At 37.8% G+C, this 25,032-nt stretch overlaps 2 protein-coding genes across 5 annotated transcripts in view; both read left to right on the forward strand.

The window, feature by feature from the left end:
• Positions 1–25,032, forward strand: part of LOC129928594 (zinc finger BED domain-containing protein 4-like) — a 243,276-nt gene that overhangs the window by 119,773 nt on the left and 98,471 nt on the right. The window lies entirely within an intron of this gene.
• LOC106071006 (vinculin-like) overlaps positions 1–25,032 on the forward strand; it is a 135,814-nt gene that overhangs the window by 10,929 nt on the left and 99,853 nt on the right. For all 4 annotated transcript variants that reach the window (XM_056043292.1, XM_056043291.1, XM_056043293.1 and 1 more), the window contains 5 exons: positions 16,852–17,023; positions 17,193–17,338; positions 19,556–19,724; positions 19,984–20,135; positions 22,182–22,254. In XM_056043292.1, the coding sequence (XP_055899267.1) occupies positions 16,852–17,023; positions 17,193–17,338; positions 19,556–19,724; positions 19,984–20,135; positions 22,182–22,254 (712 nt within the window). The remainder of the gene's footprint in view (positions 1–16,851; positions 17,024–17,192; positions 17,339–19,555; positions 19,725–19,983; positions 20,136–22,181; positions 22,255–25,032) is intronic.

Genomic DNA, 25,032 nt, shown 5'->3' on the forward strand with positions numbered 1-25,032 from the left:
TTTGAGGCATGTGGCAAACTCTACCAGTTCTGTCGCATCCCTTTCGGTGTTACCAACGGAGTTGCATGCTTTCAGAGAACAATAAATCAAATTATTGAGAATGAAAAGTTGCAGGACACCTTTGCATACGTGGACAATGTAACGGTATGTGGTCATGATAAAGAGTCGCACGATGAGAAAATGCAAAGATTTCTAGATGCTTCTAGAAAGTATGGGATCACATTTAATGAAGCAAAAGTACGATAGCCACTGACAAAGTTTGCCTATTGGGATACGAAATTTCTAAAGGCCTACTCAAGCCAGACCCTGAAAGATTCCAGGCTTTAAGAAACCTTCCTCCTCCTCATGATATGCGCTCACAAAAACGGATCGTGGGCATGTTGGCGTACTAATCACAGTGGATCCCAAATTTTTCTAACAAAATAAATGTTTTGGCAAATAACATGTCGTTCCCTCTTTCAGAAACAGTAAAGACAGCCCTTAACGAATTAAAGCAGGAGCTGGAGAAAGGTGCCATCTTCACCATCGTTTATACTCGACCTCTGACGGTTGAAACAGACACTTCGGATGTTGCAATAGCTGCCACCCTCAACCAGGATGGCCGACCCGTGGCGTTCTTTTCAAGAACACTCTCAAGTGAAAGGCGGCACTCAGCAATAGAAAAAGAAGCCTACGCCATTGTAGAATCTTTAAGGAAATGACACCACTACTTAGTAGGAAATCGCTTTACCCTTGTCACGGATCAACGCTCTGTGGCCTTCATGTATGACAAACAGAGCAAAGGGAAAATAAAGAATGAGAAAATTCAAAGATGGAGACTGGAACTGAGCTGTTTCCACTACCATGTCTTGTATAGACCAGGCAAACACAATGTAGCGGCTAATACGTTTTCTAGAAACGGGTGTGTGTCAGCTATGAGTCCAAATGAATTGAAACTGCTCCATGACTCTGTGTCATCCAGGAGTAATAAGACTATGGCATTTAGTGCGAGGGAAAAACTTACCTTTCTCTTGTGAAGATGTCAGGCTGGTTGTCAACCAGTGCAGAATCTGTGCCGAAGTAAAACCCAGATATTTCAGTAATTCTAATGGAACTCTAATTAAGGCGATGCAGCCTTTCCAGAGACCAAGTATGGACTTCAAAGGACCGCTCCCTTTTACATCTCGGAATACATACCTGCTAACCATAGTTGACGAATTTTCAAGATTCCCGTTTGCATACGCCTGTTCTGATATGTCGGCTTCAACAGTAATCAGATGTCTAGATAATTTATTTGGACCATTTGGAATGCCTGACTATGTACACTCTGATAGAGGTACATCATTCATGTCAAGAGAGGTGCAGGAATTTTTACACGAGAGTGGGGTGGCCACAAGCAGGACGACCCCTTATAATCACAGAGGGAACTCTCAAGTAGAAAGGCTAAACGGCTCATTATGGAAAGCTATAACTCTGGCCTTAAAAACTCATGGACTCCCGGTTTCCAAATGGGAGCAGGCGTTAAACCAAGCCCTGCACTCTCTTCGTTCTCTGCCCTGTACCGCTACAAATGAGACACCTCACGAGAGAATAATCAAGTTCTATCGCAGGTGCACCTTCGGCAAATCACTCCCGACATGGTTAACTCAACCAGGAAAAGTGTTGTTAAAAAAGGGAGCCCATGCATCAAATTATGACGATGGTACAATAGCTGTGGACTAAATCACATGCAACCCACAGTATGCCATTGTAAGACTTTCTGATGGAAGAGAAGAAACAGTGTCATTGTGACATTTGCCCCCCCCCCCCCCCCCCCCCCCGCTCCAAGAGAGGGAGAATCAGAGGTGTATCAACATATGGAACATGAAGACCTTGAGCCGGAGACAAACCCTATCACACAGATGCAGGTGCCTACTGACCATGTGACTATGGAACCAATGGCTGCTCCTAACACATATGTACAACAGGGGGAAAATGGACATCAAGAAGAAATAAATGCAGGGGCTGAGTCTCCAGTTAGAGAGCCGCCGATGTAACCAACTCAAAGCCACGGCAGTACTGGTCCTTGTAGATATAACCTAAGACCAAGAAAAAGCAGGCCTAATTATAAGGTCTAACATTTATTTAATTATTTTTCCATATCACAAGTTCTAACTTAGTATCTGTAGGCTTAATATGACACACTTAGAACTGATCATTTTATAGTGTATAGCTTTTCTAGTTAGACTTTTTGTATTGTATTACTTATCTTATTACATTATTATTCAAGACAACTGGTCTTAATATTTGTATGCATAAGGGGTGTACAACGTGTTTGTTTATAGTTATACAATGCTTTTCAATAAAGTAACTCTGTAAGTATTCTGTAGGAATACTTAGGCCTATATATCGTTGTCCTTCACTATTATTTACATGTTTATGTTCCTATAACTTTTAGGCGGGGTGATTGTAGTGTAACTGAGTTGATTTTCTGCGTGCGTCCAGCGTGTCAGAAGGTCATGCCCAGTGTGTGTGTTTCATGTCCAGTGTGTGTGTGTATAGACCGCATCAGTGTTATGCGAGACGTGCTGGTTTCATTCACTGTTTACTTTAGTCTAATTTTGTCGAATAAAGCCGTTATTGGTATTCTAGTCATTATCATTTCATTACACCCTTCTTAATTTCAAAAAAGAAAATACAAACCCAAGCACACTACAAGTCCACTTTAGGAAACTGCAGGAGAGCTACTGAGATTGTGGCACCATTTACACTGACAGAACCAAAATGGATGAAAAGGTTGCGTGTTGCTCTTTTCGGAGCAAAACAATCTCCCGTAGACTCCCCGATGGATACTCCGTCTTTACGGCCGAATTACATGCAATATCGCTTGCACTCATGGCCGTAAAAGCATCAGACAGGAGAAAATTTCTCATATGCTTGGACTCTGAAGTGCAAGCTTTGGGGCGGATGAAGACTGACATTCCATTGGTACATAAGAGCCTTAAACTGTTGGACGAAATAGGGATGTCACCTTCATCTGGATCCCCTCCCATGTGGGCATAGAGGGAAACGAAACAGCAGACAGAGGAGCAAAGAGAGCCCTAAATCAAGTGGTGTCAGGAACCCAAATTGCCTTCTCAGATCTGAGACAGAGTATTGCCTCTGCCACCTATCAAGAGTGGAAGGATCGGTGGGAGGCCGAGACCCTCAAAAAACTCAGACAGATTGTGGCGGATGTCAGGTGGTGGCCCACATCTAAGGGTCTGAAATGGTGTGGAAGCATGACCATGTCCAGACTTAGGATTGGCCACATCTACATCATGCACTCTTTTGTGCTGAAGAGAGAGGAGCCCCCACTTTGTGAGTACTGTGACTTTTGTCTCACCGTGAAACATATCCTTATTGATTGCCCCAGATACCAGGATATTAGGGGGAAACTTTTTAGAGCACACAACTTAAAAACACTGTTCGATAATGTCCACCCTGGGAAGGTACTGGGCTTTGTCCAGGAGGTGGGGTTGTCTGCAAATTGTCTGTGAAATTGTGAACATATAATATTTACAAAAGATTTGTATTAAATTATTATTAAATTATTAAATTTTTACTACCTTTACTATTTAACTGTGAATAGACCTGCTTTTAATGACTTAACTATATAAAATTTAGCTCTTGTGGTATGAAGGGAGAGTAACCCTTGAGGGATTACAGGCACAACATGGCCTAAATTGTGCTGATGTGCCAAAAACTCAAAACTCAACTCAAACTCAACTAATTGTAAATATATATTTACAATAAATTTGTATTAAATTATATAAATTTTTAATATTTTAAATATTTGAGCTATGAATGGACCTTATTTTAAATAACATTGGATCCTGAGCTACAAAGAAGTAACCCTTGAGGGTTTATGGGCACGACATCGCCTGACATCGCCTAACTTGTGCCGATGTGCCAAAACCCCAAAATATCAAATATCTACCTGCCTTATTAAAAATTATTCCAATTTTAAAGAAAATGTTAATTTTAAACCACACCAATTCAATGAAAACCCATAGGGGCTAACTATGCAATGGCTTAACTTGTGGTTTAATTATGAGTGGTTGGTTATTTTTAGATTCTCTTTTTTTTTTTTTAAACCAAACCTAACAGAAATAGAGTGCAAAATAAAGGGAAACTAATGATTTTAAGCTGTTGACATATTTAAATTCTGTGTAAAAAAAAAGTAGTAGTAAACATTATACCATTTTTAATTTAGATGCATAAAAACATTTATTTTTAATAAAATAAAACAGCAAATTCTTGACATCTTAAAAAAAATTGAATTATTTGAGACTTTGTTTTAGGGATACATTCGTCACTTCTCTCAACAATACTTAAAGTTGATCTAGAATTCAGTGATTCCCAAAGTGGTCTATATAGACCCCCAGGGGTCTACGAAGACTGCCAAGGGGTCTATGAAAGTGAAAAAATAAATTGGGGGTCTATGAGATGTCCATGGGGGGTCTACGTTAATGAATTTTATTTCATCTCATTTGTGACTTTAATTTTCACTCCGATTTAATGTAATTATTTCCTATACTAATATGTAAATGTACCTTTAATCCTTTAAATATTTATACTGCTATTCAAATGAACAATTGTTGCATTTAATTTCAATACTTATTTAAATTTTAATTTATAACCCATCACTCTATCTCCTTATATTAAAAATCTCCATATTTCTTGAGACGATGTTTGCTGTAGATTGTGGGTAAGGGGGATAAAGAAATCCTGATATTTTAGTAGGTGTCTATCTGAAATAAGTTACTAGAATACAGTACTTTGGCTCTAAGTTCCTCTAGACCTGAAGCCCAGATGCCCCCCCGGGTCACTGGCTGACGATGCTGAGCTACCAGCATGGGTCATTGACCTATGTTGGAGGGCGGTGACTAGAGGGTCAATCAGGGAGCTGCAGTATTGGACTCATGACAGTCTTCAAGAACAACACTGTGCTAGATGTGCTGGGGAGGGTTACGAGGACAAGGGCTACACGGCCCATTTCAAATGCCCAAAATGTCACACTGGCCACTCAGCCTACTCCATGGACTGCCCTGTGTGGAAACAGGAAGTTGCTGTGCAGGAGTACAAGAAATGGGTGTATTTTCAGCCAGCTGAAATCCAAGGCAAGGGCCTATTTGGCTTGAAAGACCTACGACCAGACTGTGGTTAAGATAGGAAAGTCCATAGCCACACAGGCGGACACATCGACCCCGACACCCATCTCTTCCTTCAACTCAGAAGAAAGACCAACACGAAGCACACCTCCAATGCAGAGTAAGAGCCCTGTTGTGAAGGTCATGCTAATATTCATAACATTCTCCATGCTAGATGATGAAGGAATGGAGACTGAACGGCATGAGAAAACCATCACTCCGGAGAACGTGGAGACAACAGCCAGACATCCCAATCCCTACTGTGTTAAGGGTTGATCAACTTTCTACTGGGAAAAACCCAACTCAAGTGGAAGATACCCGAAGTAATGGCAAGGAAAATAGCCTCAGCTTTGACAGGAAGATCTTTCCTCTACAGAGGGAAAGACTTCCAGCAACAGGGGGATGTCCTCCTCTCCATTCAAACCTAAGTCTAAAAATACAAAAGTCACAGAAATTAATGGAAACTCCTCTGGGAGCTTTCCAAGGCCTAATAGCTCCAAGTAGGTCATTTAGAATAAGCCATGGATTTCAGGATTGTACAATGGAATTGTAGATCGCTCAAGGCCAATTATGAGAAAATGTTGCTACTAATGCACTTGGACTCCTGTAGCTATTTGCCCACAGGAAACAATTATGGAAAACTCAGAAAGCATTAGTTGCCGCATTTACATTACATACAGCAGAACTGTTGAATACGTGGAAAGAGCATCCCCCCACGAGAGTGTAAAACTTCAAACAGGCCATACCAGCTAGGATATCTTTACACAAGGTTATCACTTTCTGCAGCTTGTATTTATTTCCAGGACCTGACTGACTTAATTCTGCACATTCCCATGGGAGTATAGAGCTGCAACCACACCTCTCCACCGAACTCGGTTCTGATCAGCTTTCTTCGTCTGTTCCCATGTCATTCCAGTACCCTCAGCTTCATTGATAACTGACCTCTTCCAGGTTTGCTTGGGTCTGCCCACTTTCCTCTTTCATTGTGGTTTCCTTGCAACATTGGTAGCTGGTTTTCGCAGGGTGTCATATCCAGCTCCACTTTCGTTTTGTGATGTCTTGGGTTATGGGCTTTTGTCTAGTTCTCTTCCACAAATTGACAGTAGTTATCTTTTCTGGCCACCTAATTTCTAATATCCGGTGTAGGCATCTGTTAACAAAAGTTTGGAGCTTTTCCATATTTGATTTAGTGACTCTCCATGTTTCTGAACCGTATAGAAGGACCGACTTAACGTTTGTATTATAGATTCTTATCTTGTTATCTAGAGAATAGTGCCTTAGAGCGCCAGATTGCTTGAAGAGTGTGATTCGAATTAGCATATTATCATCAGCTCCACCTTCTTTACTAATTCTACTTCCCAGATAAGTGAAGTGGTCCGTATCAAGGATGTTCTCTCCCTGTAGCATGATTGGGTTCTCTTATCTGTTGTTGATCATAACTTCTGTTTTTGTTGTTGTTGTTGTTATTGTTGTTGTTGATTAGACGTCCAGTCTTTTTTGATATTTCTGAGAGTCTGGTCAGTTTGGTCTGAACATTTTGTTGTGTATGGGAGAGGAGGCAGATGTCATAGGCGATTCTTCAGTCTCCAGATTATGTCTCTGTCTATACTGTCGAAGGCTTTCTCAAAATCCACAAAGGTCATGTACAGAAGAAATTGTTCTATGATAGATTGTTCTATGATAACGCGCAGTGTAGCAATATGGTCAATGCATGATTTTTCCTTACGGAATCCATCCTGTTCTGGTCTTAGTCTTTTGTCTAGCTCATCTTTTAGGCGTTCCAATGTTATCCTAGTTAAGACCTTGCTAAGGGTTGACAGTAACATGATTCCTCGCCATTTTTTGCATTGAGTAAGGTCACCTTTTTTTTTTTAGGGTAATTTAATTAGATAACCCAGTTTCCAGATTCTATTATGATAATGGAAGAATAAACAAAGTGGCAAACGAAATTTACCTCCAGGGACTCTATTGAATCCAATAGATATTGAGAACCTAATAGAACAGCTCCCTTAGCCCATAATACTATGCAGGGATTTGAAGTATCGAATTGGGTAAAACAAGGCTGTGTCCTAGCACCCCCACTGTTCAGTATTATGTTCTCTGTTATGCTGACAGATGCATTCACAAATAGAGATAATAATGGGATAAAAATGATAGATTTGATGGTGGCTTATTCAACCCGAGGCGGCTCAAAGCAAAATCAAAAACAAAATCAACAGTAAGTAAGGACCTGCTATTTGCTGACGACTGTGTCTTAAATGCCTGCTCTGAAAATGATCTGCAGAGCATCCTCAGCATATACAGACTTTGGTGATGAAATTGACCTGCGTATCGCCAAGGCCACTTTATCCTATGGCAGACTCTCTAAAAATTTTGACATAGACGAGGTATCACCACAATCACAAAGCTAGGGGTCTATCAAGCTGTCATCCTCCCTACATTGCTCTATGCATCAGAGCCGCTGACAGTATATAGAAAACATGAAAAAAAAACTGAACCACTTTCACATCACCTGCCTCAGAAAAATACTGAATGTTAAAAAGCAAGAAAAAAACAACAACAGATACTGAAGTCCTTTGAAGAGCGGGCCTGCCAAGCATCCACACATTCCTGTTGCAGTCCCAGCTGTAATAGGCAGGCCACATCTGCAGAATGCTAGACCGCTGCATCCCTAAATGTCTCCTGTATGGCTAATTAAGGGAAGGAAAGCGCTCACAAGGCGGATAAAGAAAACACTTCAGGGACACCCTCAAAGCTTCTCTGAAAGCTTTCAGCATTGATCCAGCCACCTGGGAGACAGAAGCACATGACATAGCATCAGATGAAGAATGATATCCCATTGGTACATAAATGCTTAAAGCTTTGAGAGCGAAAAGTATCTGACCATAAGGATGTCACATTCATCTGGGCCCCCTCCCATGTGGGCATAGAGGGAAAGGAAACTGCAGACAGAGAAGAAAAGAGAGCCCTAAATGAAAAGGTTTCAAGAACCCGAATTCCCTGCTTGGACCAGAGACAGACCTCTGTTGCCTACCGAGACTGGGGCCCACAACAAACTAAGACGGGTTGTGGCAGATGGAAGGCGGCAGTCCATGTATGGGGGTCTGACACAGCTTAGAAGCACGACCATGTCCAGACTTAGAATAGGCCACACCTACATCACACACTCGGAGCAGAGCCCCCCTTCCCATTATCTGGCTTTTGTGACTCTTTACCTCACCATAGAGCATATCATTCTATCAGTTCCATTGATAGCACCTAAAAAAGAGATTGTATTGCTGCAGAAGTTATTCTAAAATTGGAGATGTTGCAATACAAACTGATTTATTCTGCCAAACTCTCGCCTGGAGGCACCCAAAAGCACCACTGGCCTTGGTTATCAACTTTCCTTGAAAGCGATGCGTCATTTTGATAATAATTGGACCTGTCTTTGAGTCCAAAGGTTAATGAGAAATGAAGTATGAAGCTCCAGCTGCGACCTGCATATTTTGCCACACCTAGCGTAGCCATAACCATTGTCCGCAAGTGGTCGATTTAGACTTCTTTTTGCCGTCTGTCCTCGGCAGCGGATTTTCTTTTGGTCTCAAATGTGTATCATACACCTTTGTGAGTGTCCTCCAGCTATCTCTTTCTTAAGCCGCCTGCTACTAGGTGCTCTCTTCTATAATACTATGTTTCTAGATATGTGAAGTGGTCTACCACATTAAGAGGCTGTTCATTACAGTCCATTATGGTGATTTTTGGGGCTTAAAGCTATACTCTACCTTTGGGACCTCACCAAGGTTTTCGACATGGTCAGTTGCGATGGCTTATGAAGGATTTTGACCAAGTTTGGTGACAGATTACTAAATAGGCTAGGGGCCTCTACCCTCGCTGGCCGGAGAGTACTCAGGCACAAGGATGGTTTCTGACCATCGAAGGGAATAAACAGATTTTGGTGCAAACTTATAAAGTCAAGTCCAAGAATGACGTCGTAGCACACATTGTCTAGTAGAGAAAGTTTAACTCCTTCTTATCGTTTATTTTTGATTCGTATGTTTGCGTAGATATGTCCTTAAGTGATTCGAGATAGATGGGTGGAAGCCATAAGATTCTGTTGCCTGAGGAACATGTCGGCCATTTGTTCTTCTTAGCAATGTGCGTCGAAATATAGCTTTCACAGCTCCCAGTGTATACTAGGGCTTTCAATTGCACGTTGTTGATGAAAATGGGTATCGTAGATTTGTTTAAACTCAAAGGCTGCACAGTAGCGATAGCCGACACTTGAAGATTTCGATTTGCATACTCTTTGAAAATGACCCTTTTTGAAGCACTGATTGCATGTGGCTTCCCTTGCAGGGCACCGAGAGCGAGGATACTTAACCCTGCCGCAAAAGTAACACTTGCTAGCTAATGCATTTACTTCATGTGTGTGTGAATTGCTTGCAATTTGAGGAATCCTTACATTTGGTGAGGGTGTGGCCAAAGAATTGGTAAGTGTAGTTGCCGCGCAATTAGTTAGCGGCTGTGATGATTCATACTGTAATGAGTGCTGATAAGCATGTTTTAGTAAGCGAGCCTCTTCGAAGGCGTCCTTTAAACTCAAAAGTCTTTTCAAGTAGACGTTTTCGAATGCTGTTGGAAACTAGTCCTTTGATAAACGAATCTCTAATAGCCTCTTCTCGGTGTTGTTCAGCAGTCACCGCTTTGAAGTTGCAATCTTTGGATAGAACTCTTAATTTCTGCATGTAGGCGTCTATCGTTTGACCTTGCTTTTGTTTGCAAGTAACTTACCTGCGCCTAGCAAACACCTCGTTCTTTGGTTGAATGTAGATGCTGTTTAGAGTCTGGATTGCTTCATCAAAAGTCTCTTTATCAAGTATCATTTGGTATGGTATACAGCAGGAGAGATATAGTTTATCAGTAGTTTCTTAGTATCAAGATTATCTACAGATACTACTGATACAAAATTTTAAAAAGTTTCATACCAGTGCTGCCAATGCTCTGCTGCTTGAGGTGCCGTGGGCTCGATGTCAAAAAATTTTTGGGCCGAAATATCCTATCCATTTCGAAATTCTTACAACTTCACAGTTTTGATTCAGTGTATTAAATTATGAATATAATGATAACAGAGTCGAAAACCATGTCCGCTTAGAATGGCTTTAATACACTAAATGACTACACAACACACATTTCGTGAACACATTCTTAAAGACAAGTTACAAGCACATGTAAACATAAGAACGACAACCGATACAGCATATGATATTCATAACACCCATCTACATTCCTATTCATTCTCAAGCAGCTTCATGTGAGACAAAAAGTCCACATTAGACACTGTGGTGACCTGATAACGTCCTAATAGAAAATGGCATCTCCAGATCGCAGTCAGCTAATTGGCATATACTGCCGCCTCTTTTTACCTATAAACCTCAGAAAAACAGAAGTCATATTTCAGAAGTCACCCAATAAAACATACTCAGCCCCAAAGATCATGTAAATGCACCGCCTCTTAATGTGGTAGACCACTTCACATATCTATTAAGCATAGTATCAAATGACGCATCGCTTTTAGGAGAAGTTGATATTCATCTGGCCAGGGCCAGTAGTACGTTGTGGATGCTTCCAGGCGTTTGGCTCCACTTGCCTACAAAAATCAGTGTCTTCTAAGCAGTGGTTCTCTCATCCCTTCTATATGGATCTGAAACATGGGTAATATACAGAAAGTAACTAAGGCTACTTGAACGCTTTCACCAAAAATGTTTGCGCTCCATCATGGACACATCATGGGAAGACCGCTCAACAAACAGCGATGTCCTTGTGAGCGCCAGTATGGACAATATATAGAGACTTCTTATGGTCCGACAGTTAGGCTGGGCAGGGCACGTATGGGGGACAAATAAATGCCAAAAGCAGACCTTTTTTTGGTGAGCTGAAAGGTGGTCGACATAACAAACGTGCCCACAGAAACGCTTTAAAGACCAGCTTAGGCGCGAACTTGCTTTAACTGACATAGAAAAGAGTACATGGTTGCAGATGGCTTAAGAGCGAGACAGCTGGAGGTCACTTACAAAGACCATGGGATACACATTTGAGACCAAAAGAAAATCTGCTCCCGAGGACAGGCGTAGATGGCGAAAAGAAAATCTAAATCTGTGGTCAGTGATTATGCCTGCACTGTAGCTGGCTAAATTTGTTGGTCGCAGCTAGGGCTGCTTAGCTACAGGAAATACTGCATTCCTCATTAATCTTCGGACTGGATGACAAGCCTTATTATTATTTATATTGCAAGGCATGTCTAATTGAGGCAACTCCATTACTGCTGTTCATGTGGGCACTGGGAACAATCTTCTAAGATTTAAAAAAATGCAAACATTGTTATACCATACAGGGTTCGTAGCCACCTTGAAAACCTGGAAAACACCTTGAGTTTCATATTAAATTCAAGGCCTTGAAAAAGCCTTGAATTTCATAAAAAACGGTGAAAAAAACTTGAATTTTAATGAGTTTTTTCCCTCCCGATACCTGGTGTTTATTTTCGCTATTTATCACTGTGGTAACCATCGTTTTTTTTTTTCGCTTACATCAAGCAAGCATTTCACCTGGCATTATTTTGTTTTTTTTTATGGCAGCGCTAGATTTAGTGTGTTGTGGCTATTGAAAGACTGTTTTGGCATCTGTCAGTAAGATAATTTGGCTGTTTAATGTACATGATTAATAAATTAGTGTGGTAGCTGCTTATTCAATTGTTCACCTTTCTGCTCTATGGCTGTCTGAGAGATGGCCAGTTGCAATTGACTCATTGGTTGTTGGGGTGTTTTTTAGAAAAGAATTCCTTAAGCTCTGTTTGGTTGTGGTCGGATTTTTGTTACGTTTTCGATGCTGTCTCTTATAGAAGAGAGGGACTCTGGTCCCAGAGAGGAAACACATCAAGCTGCTTTAACTCAATAGTTATATTTTCTAATAGGTATTTCTTTTTGAGGTTCAGTGATTCCTGAAAAAAAAAAGTTCTTTTTAGCCGGTTTTGGGTGCCAGACTTATGGATTTTATATTTGAGTGGGTGCATCTCTAAGGATTTCATTTGGTGAACTGGGACAGTTTTTTTTTTCCTCTTCTTTCATCCAAAGAAACCAGGTCACAGATTTCCTCCATAGCTATAATATGTGTTGTGTTTATTGCTCCTGTCATTATCTTAGTCCTATATTTTGTACTTTGTCTATTTTCTGTAAGTTGGTATTGGCTGTTAAGCCCCATGCTGTGGCACCATATTCTACAGTGGGTCTGATGTAACTCATGTACTTCTTTTTTAGAATGTTGTGATTTTCTCCCCAATCAATGCCAGTTATTTTTTTCATAAAGAATAATTTTTGGATGACTTTACTCTGTAATTTTTTGTTTTTTTTTCAAGTTAGTCTCTTGTCATATGGGATTCAAAATATGTAGGACATTCTTCTAATTCTTCTCCCTTTACATTGAGATCTGGGTAGGCCAACTCTGGGAGTGATTGTTCATACTCCTATAACCAGACATTTTTCATGGTTGATGATTTGTATACATTCTATTTTAAGTTCCTTGTCGGGAAGATATCTAAGTTCCCCTCTGGAAGAATCAGCTTAGTGCCCATTATTTCTGATTTTAAGTTGGGTAAAGCTATATCTGTGGTAGGAATGTCATTCTTTATAAGGGTAATGATTCCCCCTTTGTATCTGATTTCTCTAATATGTATGATACAGGTGTAGCCTCCAATGTAGAAACTGTTTTTTAGCGGCCCCCGAAAGGGGAAAAGACGCTATTAGTTTTGTGTGAAATGTCTGTCTGTCTGTCCGTCTGTCCCGTTTAGATCTCGTAAACTAGAAAAGATATTGAAAATCCGACTTCACAATATTTTAGACCATTCAAAGTTCTGATGCAACAGCTACTTTTTTTTTTCCTGAAAGCGAAAATTCTAATTTTTAAAATCAATTATGCAAGCATTTTTTTAAAGAGAAAAAGCTAATTAGTATGCATTATATGTTAGACCTAATTTAAAATGAATAGTAGTCTTATAAACTTCATTTTCGTTAACATTTTTTTCTATATAGCGGAAATTTTTTTTTTTTGAGGATGACAGGGCTGGCGAACCTATGTCACGCGTGCCCAAGGTGGCACGTGAAACGATTTTGTGTGGCACGCGACAACGATGATATTAAGAAATGTTTTTTGGGAAAAATCATGGATATCTCAAATTACCATAATTAATAACGTTCAATTATCTCCGAGAACTGTAAATATGGAAGAAGCGCTAGTGGATCATATTCCATATAATTTTTTTTATGACTGTGGTTCATTTGGGGAGCATAAGGCATAATAATTTTTTTTTCAAGACAGTTCTTGTATTTGAACGAGATCTCCTTAGCTTCCGCCATTTTGTTGATACTGAAAACGTGTCGGTCTTACATCGATTGCTAGCGTTGTCATCAATAAATTTTTAGCAGAATAATTACCATAACATGTCGTTCTCAAAAATAAAAATAAAAGAAAACTAAATGAAGAAGAAGGAAGTGGCAGACCTTTTCAAGAGTGGTGGACTGAAAGATATGGAATGATTCACAGAGAAAACAAGGCCTTATGTGCCATGTGTTTTGTAAGTCTTGTTTGTCGGACATCATCAGTAAAACGTCATTATGTGTCCAATCACAGCTGGCTTTTAGGCAAAAGCGAGGATGAGCAAAAAGAACATATATCGCGTGAGTTAAAAAAAGCGATTTCACAATCCAGTTCTTTTGTAAACTTTGTTAAAAGTTCTTCTAGCTTAGTGGCTGCAAGTTTTGAAGTTTAAAAAATTATAGCTAAGCATGGAAAACCTTTCAGTGATGGTGATTATATCAAGGAAGCTATGTTAGAATGTGCGTCTTATTTGTTTGAAGACTTTCAAAACAAGGATAAAGTCATTCAGAGAATAAAGGATTTGCCAATAAGCCGAAACACGGTTAAAGCGAGAGTTATGAAATTGCACGTTAATATTCAAGAACAAGTAAAGAAGGATATTAATGCATGTCAAGCCTATTTTATTTGCCTTGATGAAAGTACTGATGTGACATCGTCCGCTAGACTGGCCATCTTTGCCAAATATAGCAAAGGAAATTGAAATACACGAAGAACTAATAAAATTAGCAACTTTACCAATGACAACAACAGGTGCAGATATATGTCAAACTGTTGTGACTGAGCGCAGAAATGCAGGTGTAGATCTAAAAAAAAAAGTTTCTGTTACAACTGATGGTGCTCCAAGTATGACTGGAAAAGATGCAGGTTTCGTTACTTTGTTTACTTGACATGTTGGACACCCACTAATAACTTTTCACTGCATTGTGCACCAACAAGCCCTATGTTCAAAAAACGGCTTAAAGGAACTTGAAGACATTATGAAATGTGTAACAAAAACCGTAAACTTCATTACTGCCCGTGCTTTCAATAAGAGAAAATTTGAACAGCTGCTAAATGAAGTTCAGTCCAGTTACTCTGGCTTATTAATGTACAACAACGTACGTTGGCTAAGCCGAGGTCACGTTCTGGAACGGTTTGTGGAATGCCTTGATGAAATTCGAATCTTTATGGATGATAACAAACAAAATTGCTCAGAATTGACAAATGTTGACTGGCTTATAAGACTAATGTTTTTTACCGATTTTTCATCCCATTTAAATGAACTTAATACGAAGTTGCAAGGTTTCGGAAAATCTGTCCATCAGGCATTTGACATCTTGACAGCATTTGAGAAAAAGTTGAAGATTTACAAATGTGACATAGAGAAGGAAGAATTAAAATATTTTAACAAACTGAAGAAATTTTATGATGATTTAAAAGTTCATGATACTACCGGCAAAGATTATCAGAAAAGATTGTTTTTAAGAGATAACTGACACAACTGCTAAACAATTTTCACTGCGTTTTGAACTATTTCGAAAATTCGAGTACACCTCCAAATTTATAAAATATCCAGATACAGTAGATTTTGAAACTCTGGATTTGACCATGTTTTCTTGGATGGGATTACATGACTTTGAAATGCAACTTGTTGAGTTTCAGTCCAGCGCAATTTGGAGACAGAAATTTATTGACTTACGAATACGACTTGAATTAATTGAACGTGAACGGTTAAATGGATCATTAGAACCTCAGATATTAGCAGAAAATGAGATTCTTCAAGTTTGGAATGACCTGCCTAAAACTTTCAATTCTCTGATAAAAGTAGCAACATCCATTCTGTCAATTTTCTCGTCTACTTACTCATGCGAATCTTTATTTTCTACAATGAATTATATTAAATCAGATGCCAGAAATTGCTTGATCGATGATCTAAGTGCGGCGTGTGTAACTTTGAAGAATACAGGTATACACCAGATATTAAACTGTTATTGTCTACCACACAACAGCAGAAGTCGCACTGATTGACCTGCCCTAAGACTTAAAATCTGTAGGTCAGGATAATAAAATTGAATAAACAAGTACTATTGTTACCAAGCTGTTTTTATACATGCAGTTTACTTACTGGCTGTAGCACTTCTGTTATATAGAGGCTTCACTAGTAGACCTACTGGGCACGCAACAATCTTCTTTGTTTTTAAATTGAAATTAATTGGCACACGGACTGAAAAAGGTTTGCCAGCCCTGGACTATGAGATTGAGCCTTTTCAAAACAATTACCTTATTTATTCTGAACCGAGGGTCCCGAGTTCGAATCCTGGTGAAGACTGGGATTTTCAACTTCTGAGTCTACCCAGCTCTAATGGGTACCTGACATTAGTTGGGGGAAAGTAAAGGCGGTTGGTCGTTGTGCTGGCTACATTACACCCTCGTTAACCATAGGCCACAAAAACTTTACATCATCTGCCCTATAGACCACAAACTAGTTAGGCCAGGTTCACATCTCACTTTACATTCACTTTCACCTATCCTTTGATCTGCGGGACAGTTGGGGCACTACACAAGATCTGTTAACCTTCTTTCTCCATTCTTATCTCTCATTTGTCTTTGATATAATTTCATTCGGATTTTCTTTCTGAAAATATTGAAGCCTACCTGGGTGGACCACTGGTCGTGCAGTTTGCGCGCTGGACTGTCGTTCGAATTTATCAACGGTCGAAGGGTCAAACCCTGCCTGCTCCCATCCCCCGTCGTCCTGCGGGAGGTTTGGACTAGGAAGTAAACTATCTTCAACTCTGAAGGATTATCCGAATTATGTAAAACATTTTACTTCGGGGGCCGATTTTGAGTTTGTGTTTCCACACAAACTGTCTTTTGTAACCTTTTCTTGGTTTAGGCATTTTGCAATGTGCCAGAGCTTGTGGCCATCTCTATCTAACCAGAAAGTTTTAAATTGGCAAATATAGAAATACACTATCAATGCACTATTGACACAAAGAAGACTATTGGCTCCTACATGCAGTCACATAAAAGAATTTCTGGAGACATCCTTTATGCTGGGAACTGGACCTACAGAGTCTGCAAGCATGACTTTAAGACCAATCAGTACTATTGAATTATAGTAACACATCAATTGTCTCTCTCCACGAGGCTAACTTATAGAGACAAAATTCTTAAGAATTGTTTTTTTTTTTTACAAATTTAGAACTTTGTAAAATTTGTTGTTTCTTTTTAATTGTTGCTTAATTCTTTCTGATCTGCTTATCAAATAGTTGTAGACACAATGTGACATTTTATCTCATTACTTTATCAGGTAGGATATGATACAATCAACAGTAGTGAAGATCAAATTCTTAAGCAAGACATGCCTCCCGCCCTCAGGAGAGTAGAAGATTCTTCTCTTTATCTTTTGGATGCATCAGATATGCTTAGGTCAGATCCTTATTCTGGACCTGCCAGGAAAAAATTGATTGAAGGATCCAGAGGTTAATTATTATTCTATAAAAAAAAACTATACATACCTCTCTTAAGCATTTTAAAATAATGTTATTGTTAAATTACCTAATAATTACATTTTTCAAATATATAAGAAGTTTTATTTTGTTATGGTTATTAGAAAAAAAAATTATTTTCAAAAATATATTTCAAAACTAGGAATACTCCAAGGAACCTCTGCTTTACTGCTGGCTTTTGATGAGTCTGAAGTTCGTAAAATTATCAGAGTATGTAAGAGTGTTTTGGAATATTTAGCCATTACAGAAGTTGTGGACAGGATGGAAGATCTTGTTACTTTTGTGAAGGTAACAAATAAGGCTATTTATAAACTATAAAACTAATTAAGAGGAGAAGGATTTACAAGAAAATGTGTTATTTCGTTAAATAGATCATCTATGGCATCTGTGGGCAATTTTTTTTTAGGAGCTGACTAAATTAAATCTAAGGCTTTCAAAATTAAGCTAATACTATGTATGAAGTAAAGCTTGCAAGTGTTTTGATAACTGCTTGTCATAATTTGGTAAACATTATAAAGTATTTTAGATTGGGCTGAGATGTTCATCTGTGCATCTATTTCTGACATTTTTTTAGGCTCCTTATAAATATATGAAGATTTATACTTTGTACAAATTCAGAGCTTGATAATAAATTTGGAAAACTGGAATTTAACATGCTCCCTGTAGAACTCTAATATTGGAATATTTAGAAATAACTGAAAAATATTAGATTGGAGTTCAAGAAATACAAGCTGCAATTCTGGTTTATTACTTTACAATACACACTAAAAGGCATTCTTAAAATCTTTTCAGTATCACAAAAGTCTTAAAATCTTCTAATTTCCAATTAAGCTATCAAACTTGTCTTCCTTTACAATAGTCTTTAATATTATTAATACATTTATTTTTCCTTGTATCTTAATGCTATTTTTTTTCCTGTTACAGCTTTCTACTATATCTATATTTCAATAGCTCTCTAGAAACTACCTTTGTTTCTCTCCAAGTCTAGGTCTAGGTGTCCCTGGGTTCAACTGTAATTACATAAAACACTTAACAGCTCGATCAAAACACAGAAACTTTATTATACTTCATGGCACATATCACACGCTGGTTTCTTTCTAGTCTGAAAACTAGCACACTTCCAGTCATTCGCGCATATGTTCCAACTAACATATATCTGCAAAAATAGATTATACACACAGTTATCAGTGACATCTTGCCCCTCCTTAAATTATAATCGATTTTTACAAAGATCACTAAATAACACATATAAGACATCACAACACAATACAACAAAAATGTTCATTTGATAGGCCACAAAGGCTCTGGATATGCCACTCAGGCGTGTATGTAGTCATACAGACTTAAACATAGTCACACAGATTTCAATGTAGTTACACAGACTTCAATGTAGTCATTCCAACTAAATAATAGACACAAAGTCTATGTTTAAGACACACAGTCTATGTCTAAGACACACAATCTTAGTTGAAGACACACACTCTACAATCTTGAAACAAAATCTAAGCTGTTAAAGACACAAAGTCTAAGCTGTTAAAGACACAAAGTCTTTGAACAAGAAACACATGCTTATAAGAAGCCACGTAGGCCTTGTATCTATGATAAGCATGGCAGTATGTCCACTACCACATTTCCTTTACCTGGGATATGCTGCACATCAATTTGGAAGTCCTGAAGCATCAGGGCCCAGCAAGTTACCCTGTAATTCACAGACTTGCATGTCTTGTGTTTAAACAGCGTAAGGGTTCGTGATCTGTGTAGAGTATGAATCTTCTGCCTAACAGGTATCTGGCCAACTTGGTTACTGCCCAAACAACTGCTAAGCACTCCCTTTCTACAGTGCTGTATCGTTGTTCTGCTGATATAAATCACAGGATGTAGTATTCCCTGTGATTCCTGTGCCAGGCATCCCCAATAGCAACAGCAGATGCATCAGTAGCTAGTAGATGGAGGATCAGTTCCTCAGCAAATGCTTTCTTTATCTTCTGATAACATTGGGTGCTCCTTTTCTGGTCAGGTTTGATAGTGGCTCAGTCATCTCAGCAAAATCTGATATAAACCTACAATAGAAGTTGCAGAGTCCTGATAAGCTACGGATGTGTCTCTTGGTAGTTGACTGACGAAGATTCATAATTCGTTGTCATAGTTCCGGTGCGGTTTCAGTGAGTGTCCTCCAATTACATATCCTAGAAAGGAAATGCTCTTGCAACCAATCTCCACTTTAGTTTCTCCTCAATGTATCTAGAACCTTCTCTAAATGTTGTAATTGATCTGACCAAATAATGTCATATATGCAGATGTCATCTAGGTAGCACAGTACATGTGGTAGGTTACACCACACCTTTCTCATCATCCTGCTAAACGTAGATGGTATATTAACAACTTCTTAGTAAGGGAGCTGATATTGAAAAACTGTATTTAAGGTTAATATGTTATTGTGTAGATAAATAGAGTTTTTTCAGCTGTTTTGTTTTAATTAACAATATATATTTAAAAACTGATTAGAATTTAAGCCCAGTGCTGACTAAAATGACAAAAGAAGTAGATAATCGTGAAAAAGAGCTAACCCATCAAGTTCATCGAGAAATGTTGATCCGATCATTGGATCAAGTTAAACAGTTAACTCCTGTTCTTATTAGTGGAATCAAAATATTTATCACAGCAAGTCAATCAGGTAAACAGTTTGTTATTTGTATACTGCTGTACCTTATTGCTCTTTCTGCTCTTATCAGCTGACTCCCTTTCCTATTTCTTTGTAACATCTAGTGTAATTCATTTATTATGCTTCACCATTTACTTTGTAAGGAAATTACATAATGTTTCAGCTTATTAATTTTTTTTATTAATTTAAATTTCCGATTGTTTGTTAATGTTCATTAAATTGTTTTGGCATAGGAATTTTTTCTTTTAGTTTTATTCTAATATCTTTTTAGGTCAAGGAATAAAAGAAGCACAAAATAATCGTGATTACACTGTTAGGAAGATGTCTGATGAAATACATGAAATCATTCGAGTCTTGCAGTTGACCACTTATGATGAGGATGAATGGGATGCAGATGACCTCACTGTCATGAAAAAAGCTCAGGTTTTTTTTAAAGAAATACTTTTTATTTCAGATTTTCTGTAGTTTTATAAAAACAATGAATGTTGCTTTGACAAATATTTATGAAAATGTGCTACTTTATAAAACAGAAATTAGTAGAAAAAGAAATAGACATTACATCTAGCATGATGATCAATGCAAAACAATTTTAACCAACTAAAAGGACAGGACCAGTAGCTCATCATCACAATTTTCTTTAAACTCTTTCTCTTATTTACTAAGCCTATTTGACATGCACTATCATGTTACAGTTAAACTTCAAAAACTTTTTTGTTTATTTACTGAATATGTCATTTAAATAAAATTAATGTTATTGGAACCAACAGTGATTAAAAGTTTGGATTGTGAAGTTAAAAATGAAAACTGACCATTGTAGACCATTCATCTAGATGTAGAGACTAGATGTAGGAAATATTTTATGATCCAGATTTAACTCTTTCTCTCCGTAATTATCACATTCTGGTGGAATCAACGCTGGTATCATCGGTTAGGAGAGAAAGAGTTAATAAAAATTATTAATAACCATTTTTATCCATTTATACACAAAATTTTTGAATTGAATGCTTTAAAAACATTCACAATGGAAATATTGAAAGTATTATCCAATGTTACCCCATTGGAAAAAGTACAATTAAAAAAAGAAGAAAATTTAAACACCAAGCTTAAAACATGGTACTTTAAAAAAAAAAATGATGAAAGGGGAAAATATCCAGATGTTTAGAAAATGGGAAAGTATTCAAGGTTTAGTTTTAAACAGTTGCAAACATATATTAGAGTGAAAAAAGACAGAAAAAATGAGTGTTAAATTTATCATGATGGCATGGTTGATTTGTCAAAAATGGCCACTTAAAATCGAATATGATAGCGTCATTCCAGAGAGAGAGAGAGATAGAATTGTTACATGCAATATTAATTAAATACATTCAACCTCTAGTTAAAAAAAAAAGATAGTGGACCGTTTGTTGTCGCAACCATTTTGCATGAATCAAGAGTTAGTGAACCAGTTTTCTGTGAGTCCATGATCTGGTGAATCATTTGTTCTGAGCAAATAGTTATTGAACTTTATGTCTGAGAACTATTTGACTTAATAATAAAGCTTTGACTCTCACCTACTTTATTCTCATTATCTATGTCATACACTTCTGTGCTTTCCAGTTAATTGAAATTTTGACATGTCCCTATCACTCATTATGTATAGTTCTCATATTTGCTTTATTTTTTCCTCCACTTTCTACGTCAAAGCAAAACAGTAGTTACACACTTGAAAACATTCTATGAAGCTACTAGCATGGTGATGATTTTTTCAATAAATTTCCTGTTCCCATTATTTTAATTTCTATTGCTTTGAATAATAAAAATCACTAAGGGATATGGCTGTTGACATAATTCAAGGACAAGTACAATGAAACAATTTCTCAAATGCCAGTATAAATAAAATGTGGAGAAAGATAATGTTTATGATTATGGCCTGCATTTTTTTTTAATCAGTGCAGCATTTTTCGTTTTTAGTATGCTTATCAATATGTTAAAGGTCATTTAAAATTTATGAATTTACATTCTTTAAAGGAAAAGATATCCAGAGTCGTTAAAAAGTTTTTGATATAGTCCTTTTTGAACTAATCTAGATTTAATTCACAGAAAGTGTAATAATAATTATGTTAGAAAAAAAAGGTCATGATTAGCAGGTCTGTAAACTTTTTCTTAGTCTTTTCAAATTGTAGCGATTTTTCTTATGCAATTTGATGTTTTTTGAAGTACTAATCAATGGTCCTTTGAGTGGCAATAATTAAATGATATTTTGTTTACTTATTTTCTTATTTTATATAATACAGACATTACTTCAAAAAAGAAGATGATTATGTCCTACTTACTTAAGTAACATTAGGAGTCAAAATAATTTCAAGTCATTTCTTTAAAAATTTAATCAAAAGACAATTAGTATATTTATTGATTAGTATTAAGTATATATTTTATCTATTCATTGAGTATTATGCTTTACTAAATAAACAAATTTGAAAATTTATTCAGAATGCTATTGAGGGTAAAATGAAAAATGCCAATGATTGGCTACTTGATCCTGCAGCACTTGTTGGAAGTTTAGGTAATTGTCTTTGCATTCCTTTTTTTTTGTCAAGTTGTGGTGTTTTTTTTTAATATAATATCATTTAGATCAAGGACACTTAGCTAGTATCCTGATAGAATATTTTACAAAATTTTGTGCTATATGAGTAGCTTATATTAAAACGGGCCCTGGGGAACTTGTATCACTAACAGGAAAAATTAGCAAAGGCAAGTAAGTGTCACTAAAACTAGTAATCTTTAGGGAGGAGGGCATTGGCCACCTACCTAATAATAATAAGACTTGTCTTTGTATCTGAATATTAATGAGAAATGCAGTATTTCCTGGGGCAATGCAGCCCCAGCTGTGTGACCTACATACATATTTTGCCACTTCCATGGCAAGCATAACCATTGTCCGCTGGTGGTCGATTAAGATTTTTGGAATAAATCGCTCCGCCTGCCTACAAAAATCAATGGCCACCCACCTAAGAGAAGGAAAACTCAATTCCAACCTCTGCTGCCTTGTATCTATGCCCAAACGTGGGAAAGGCTTTGAGAGTCAACCCTAAGGAAAAAGTCAGGAGCTTTTGTTGCCACTGATTCCAAACTGTATTGGCAGTTACTGTTCCTTTGGAAAGATCAGCTGCATGGAATGGAGGGAATATAGCTTATGCCCTGGCATTGAGTTCGTGAGAGATTAAATTGCAGCACTTGCTTTCATTTCTCTGTCATAAAAATTTTAGTCTCATGTCTTATAAAAAAAAAAGGTTTTAGAATCTTTCCTCTGCTTAACCAGCACACTTCACTGTAAAATAAAACGTCTTCATATTCAGACTGTATTTCTATCAGAAAATTATTACAAGTTTGTGGTTCAACGCAAATTACAGTGCTAAACACACCATTCATGGTTCTGATTTAACACCTTGCCACAGCTATGTTTGACTAGATAATTTTTCTAATACCTCTTGCTGCCCATTCACAATTACATCCAGCCATATTTATGGCGATATCAGTAGCCACTTCCACTAATTTCTCCCAAAGAATAGAAACATCCTCCATGATGTCTGAAATTCCTTTGAACAGGTATTTGCCAGTGGTGGTCCCATGCACACACCTCATAGCAGCTTTATTCTGTGATTTTAAAATTGCATTTCATACCTCGAATAAGTAGCAAGAGTTGAGTGGTATTAGATATGCTGGTGGCATTAAAAAACATTTAAAACTCTGCCGTTCTATCATTTAGTTTTTAATTGAAATTTCTGATATGTCATATGAAAAAGGGTGACGGCTGCAACTGCAGTCTTATTTTTATGACACATTTTTTCTAGCACTGATAACACTTTTTACTCATTCGCCATTGAAAAATGAAAAAAAGGCTTCATTTCACTACTTAAAATATGAGCAACTCTGAAGCAAGCTCTTAGCCCCTCCGCATTTTCTTGTCCCTTCTTGCTAAATATTCTCATCTATCTTCTACTCTAGGAATTACTTAGAAATCTTCTCTTCGCTGCCCAAACTAAGAATGCCTCCATATCTGTTTATGTTTAGTAAAAATCTGTCCACTTTTCCTGATAGTTTCTACATTCAGAGTCTACTTTTTGTTCCTTTGAATCTCCCTTTTCATTAACGTACAAAATGAAATGGTACGATACCATTCGTGTTGATACCATTCGCGTTGATACCAAAAGAAGATAACCCAAAATGATGCCAGAATGATGCATACAAAAGATGTCAAGGACATGGCCAGCTCAAGACAGCGGGAGAATTTTCCAAGAATTAAAAAGAACTGTCAAATCATCTCATTGAAAACTTAGTGTTTTTTTTTTCTTATAAGAAATCTTAAGTTCCGTTAAAGAAAGGACAGTTCATTCAGTTCGGTTCGTACTAATTAGTTTTTGGTTTGGTTCAGTTCCATTGTAAGTGAGGTTCCAGTTAGGTTTGTTTGGTTCAGGTTTGGTTCATTTCCCATCTCTAGTTCTTACTTATGTGGGAACAAGAGTAAATAGTACAAGACTTTCAAGATGCCACAAATGTCCATCTATACAAGCACTAAGGAAACCACCAAATCTGCAACAACCACAGAGAATTATCTCTTCTCTCTATTGCTGGGAAAATACTCGCACGTATCCTACTAAATTGGCTCCAGCATCACCTGAACATGTACTACTACCAGAAAGCCAATGAGGCTTCTTAAAGGAGCCTGGAACCATTGACATGATCTTTGCAGAAAGGCAGCTCCTGGAAAAATTCTAAGAACAAAATGTTGACCTCTTCTCAATATATATTGACCTAACAAAAGCATTCGACTGCTACTAATCTACAAAGGACTAAAGTCAGTGTATCTAAGTTACACAAGTCAATGGAACTTCTTGTAGAAGTTGACTGTAAGATACACTCTGATGGGCTTTTACGATGCAGAAGAATATGTGATCTCCAAGTGGAAGTCATGCCACACAAGAGGAAATAGTGGAGGGCATTGAAGGAGTCACCCATGCCCGGTGCATTACCAGGCGCAGGGATGGTGAGGAGGTCAAAACCGCCACTGTTATCCTCACATTCGGAACTAGGACACCGCCAGAGTATGTGAATGCTTGATACCTACGAGTTCCAGTGAGGCCCTACATACCCCATGAGGTGCTTCAAGTGCCAGGGTTATGGACACGGCGTGGTAGTCTGCAAGAGGAACACTGTGTGTGCCAGATGTGTTGTAGAGGGTCATGAGGAGAACCCAGCCAGACACCCCAACCTCTACTGAATTAGAGGTTGACCAACTCCCTAAGGGGAGAAATCAAAGCGGAGAGGATGCCTGAGATGAGGG

The sequence above is a fragment of the Biomphalaria glabrata genome, chromosome 10 (assembly GCF_947242115.1).
Source record: "Biomphalaria glabrata chromosome 10, xgBioGlab47.1, whole genome shotgun sequence".
Lineage (NCBI taxonomy): Eukaryota > Metazoa > Mollusca > Gastropoda > Planorbidae > Biomphalaria > Biomphalaria glabrata.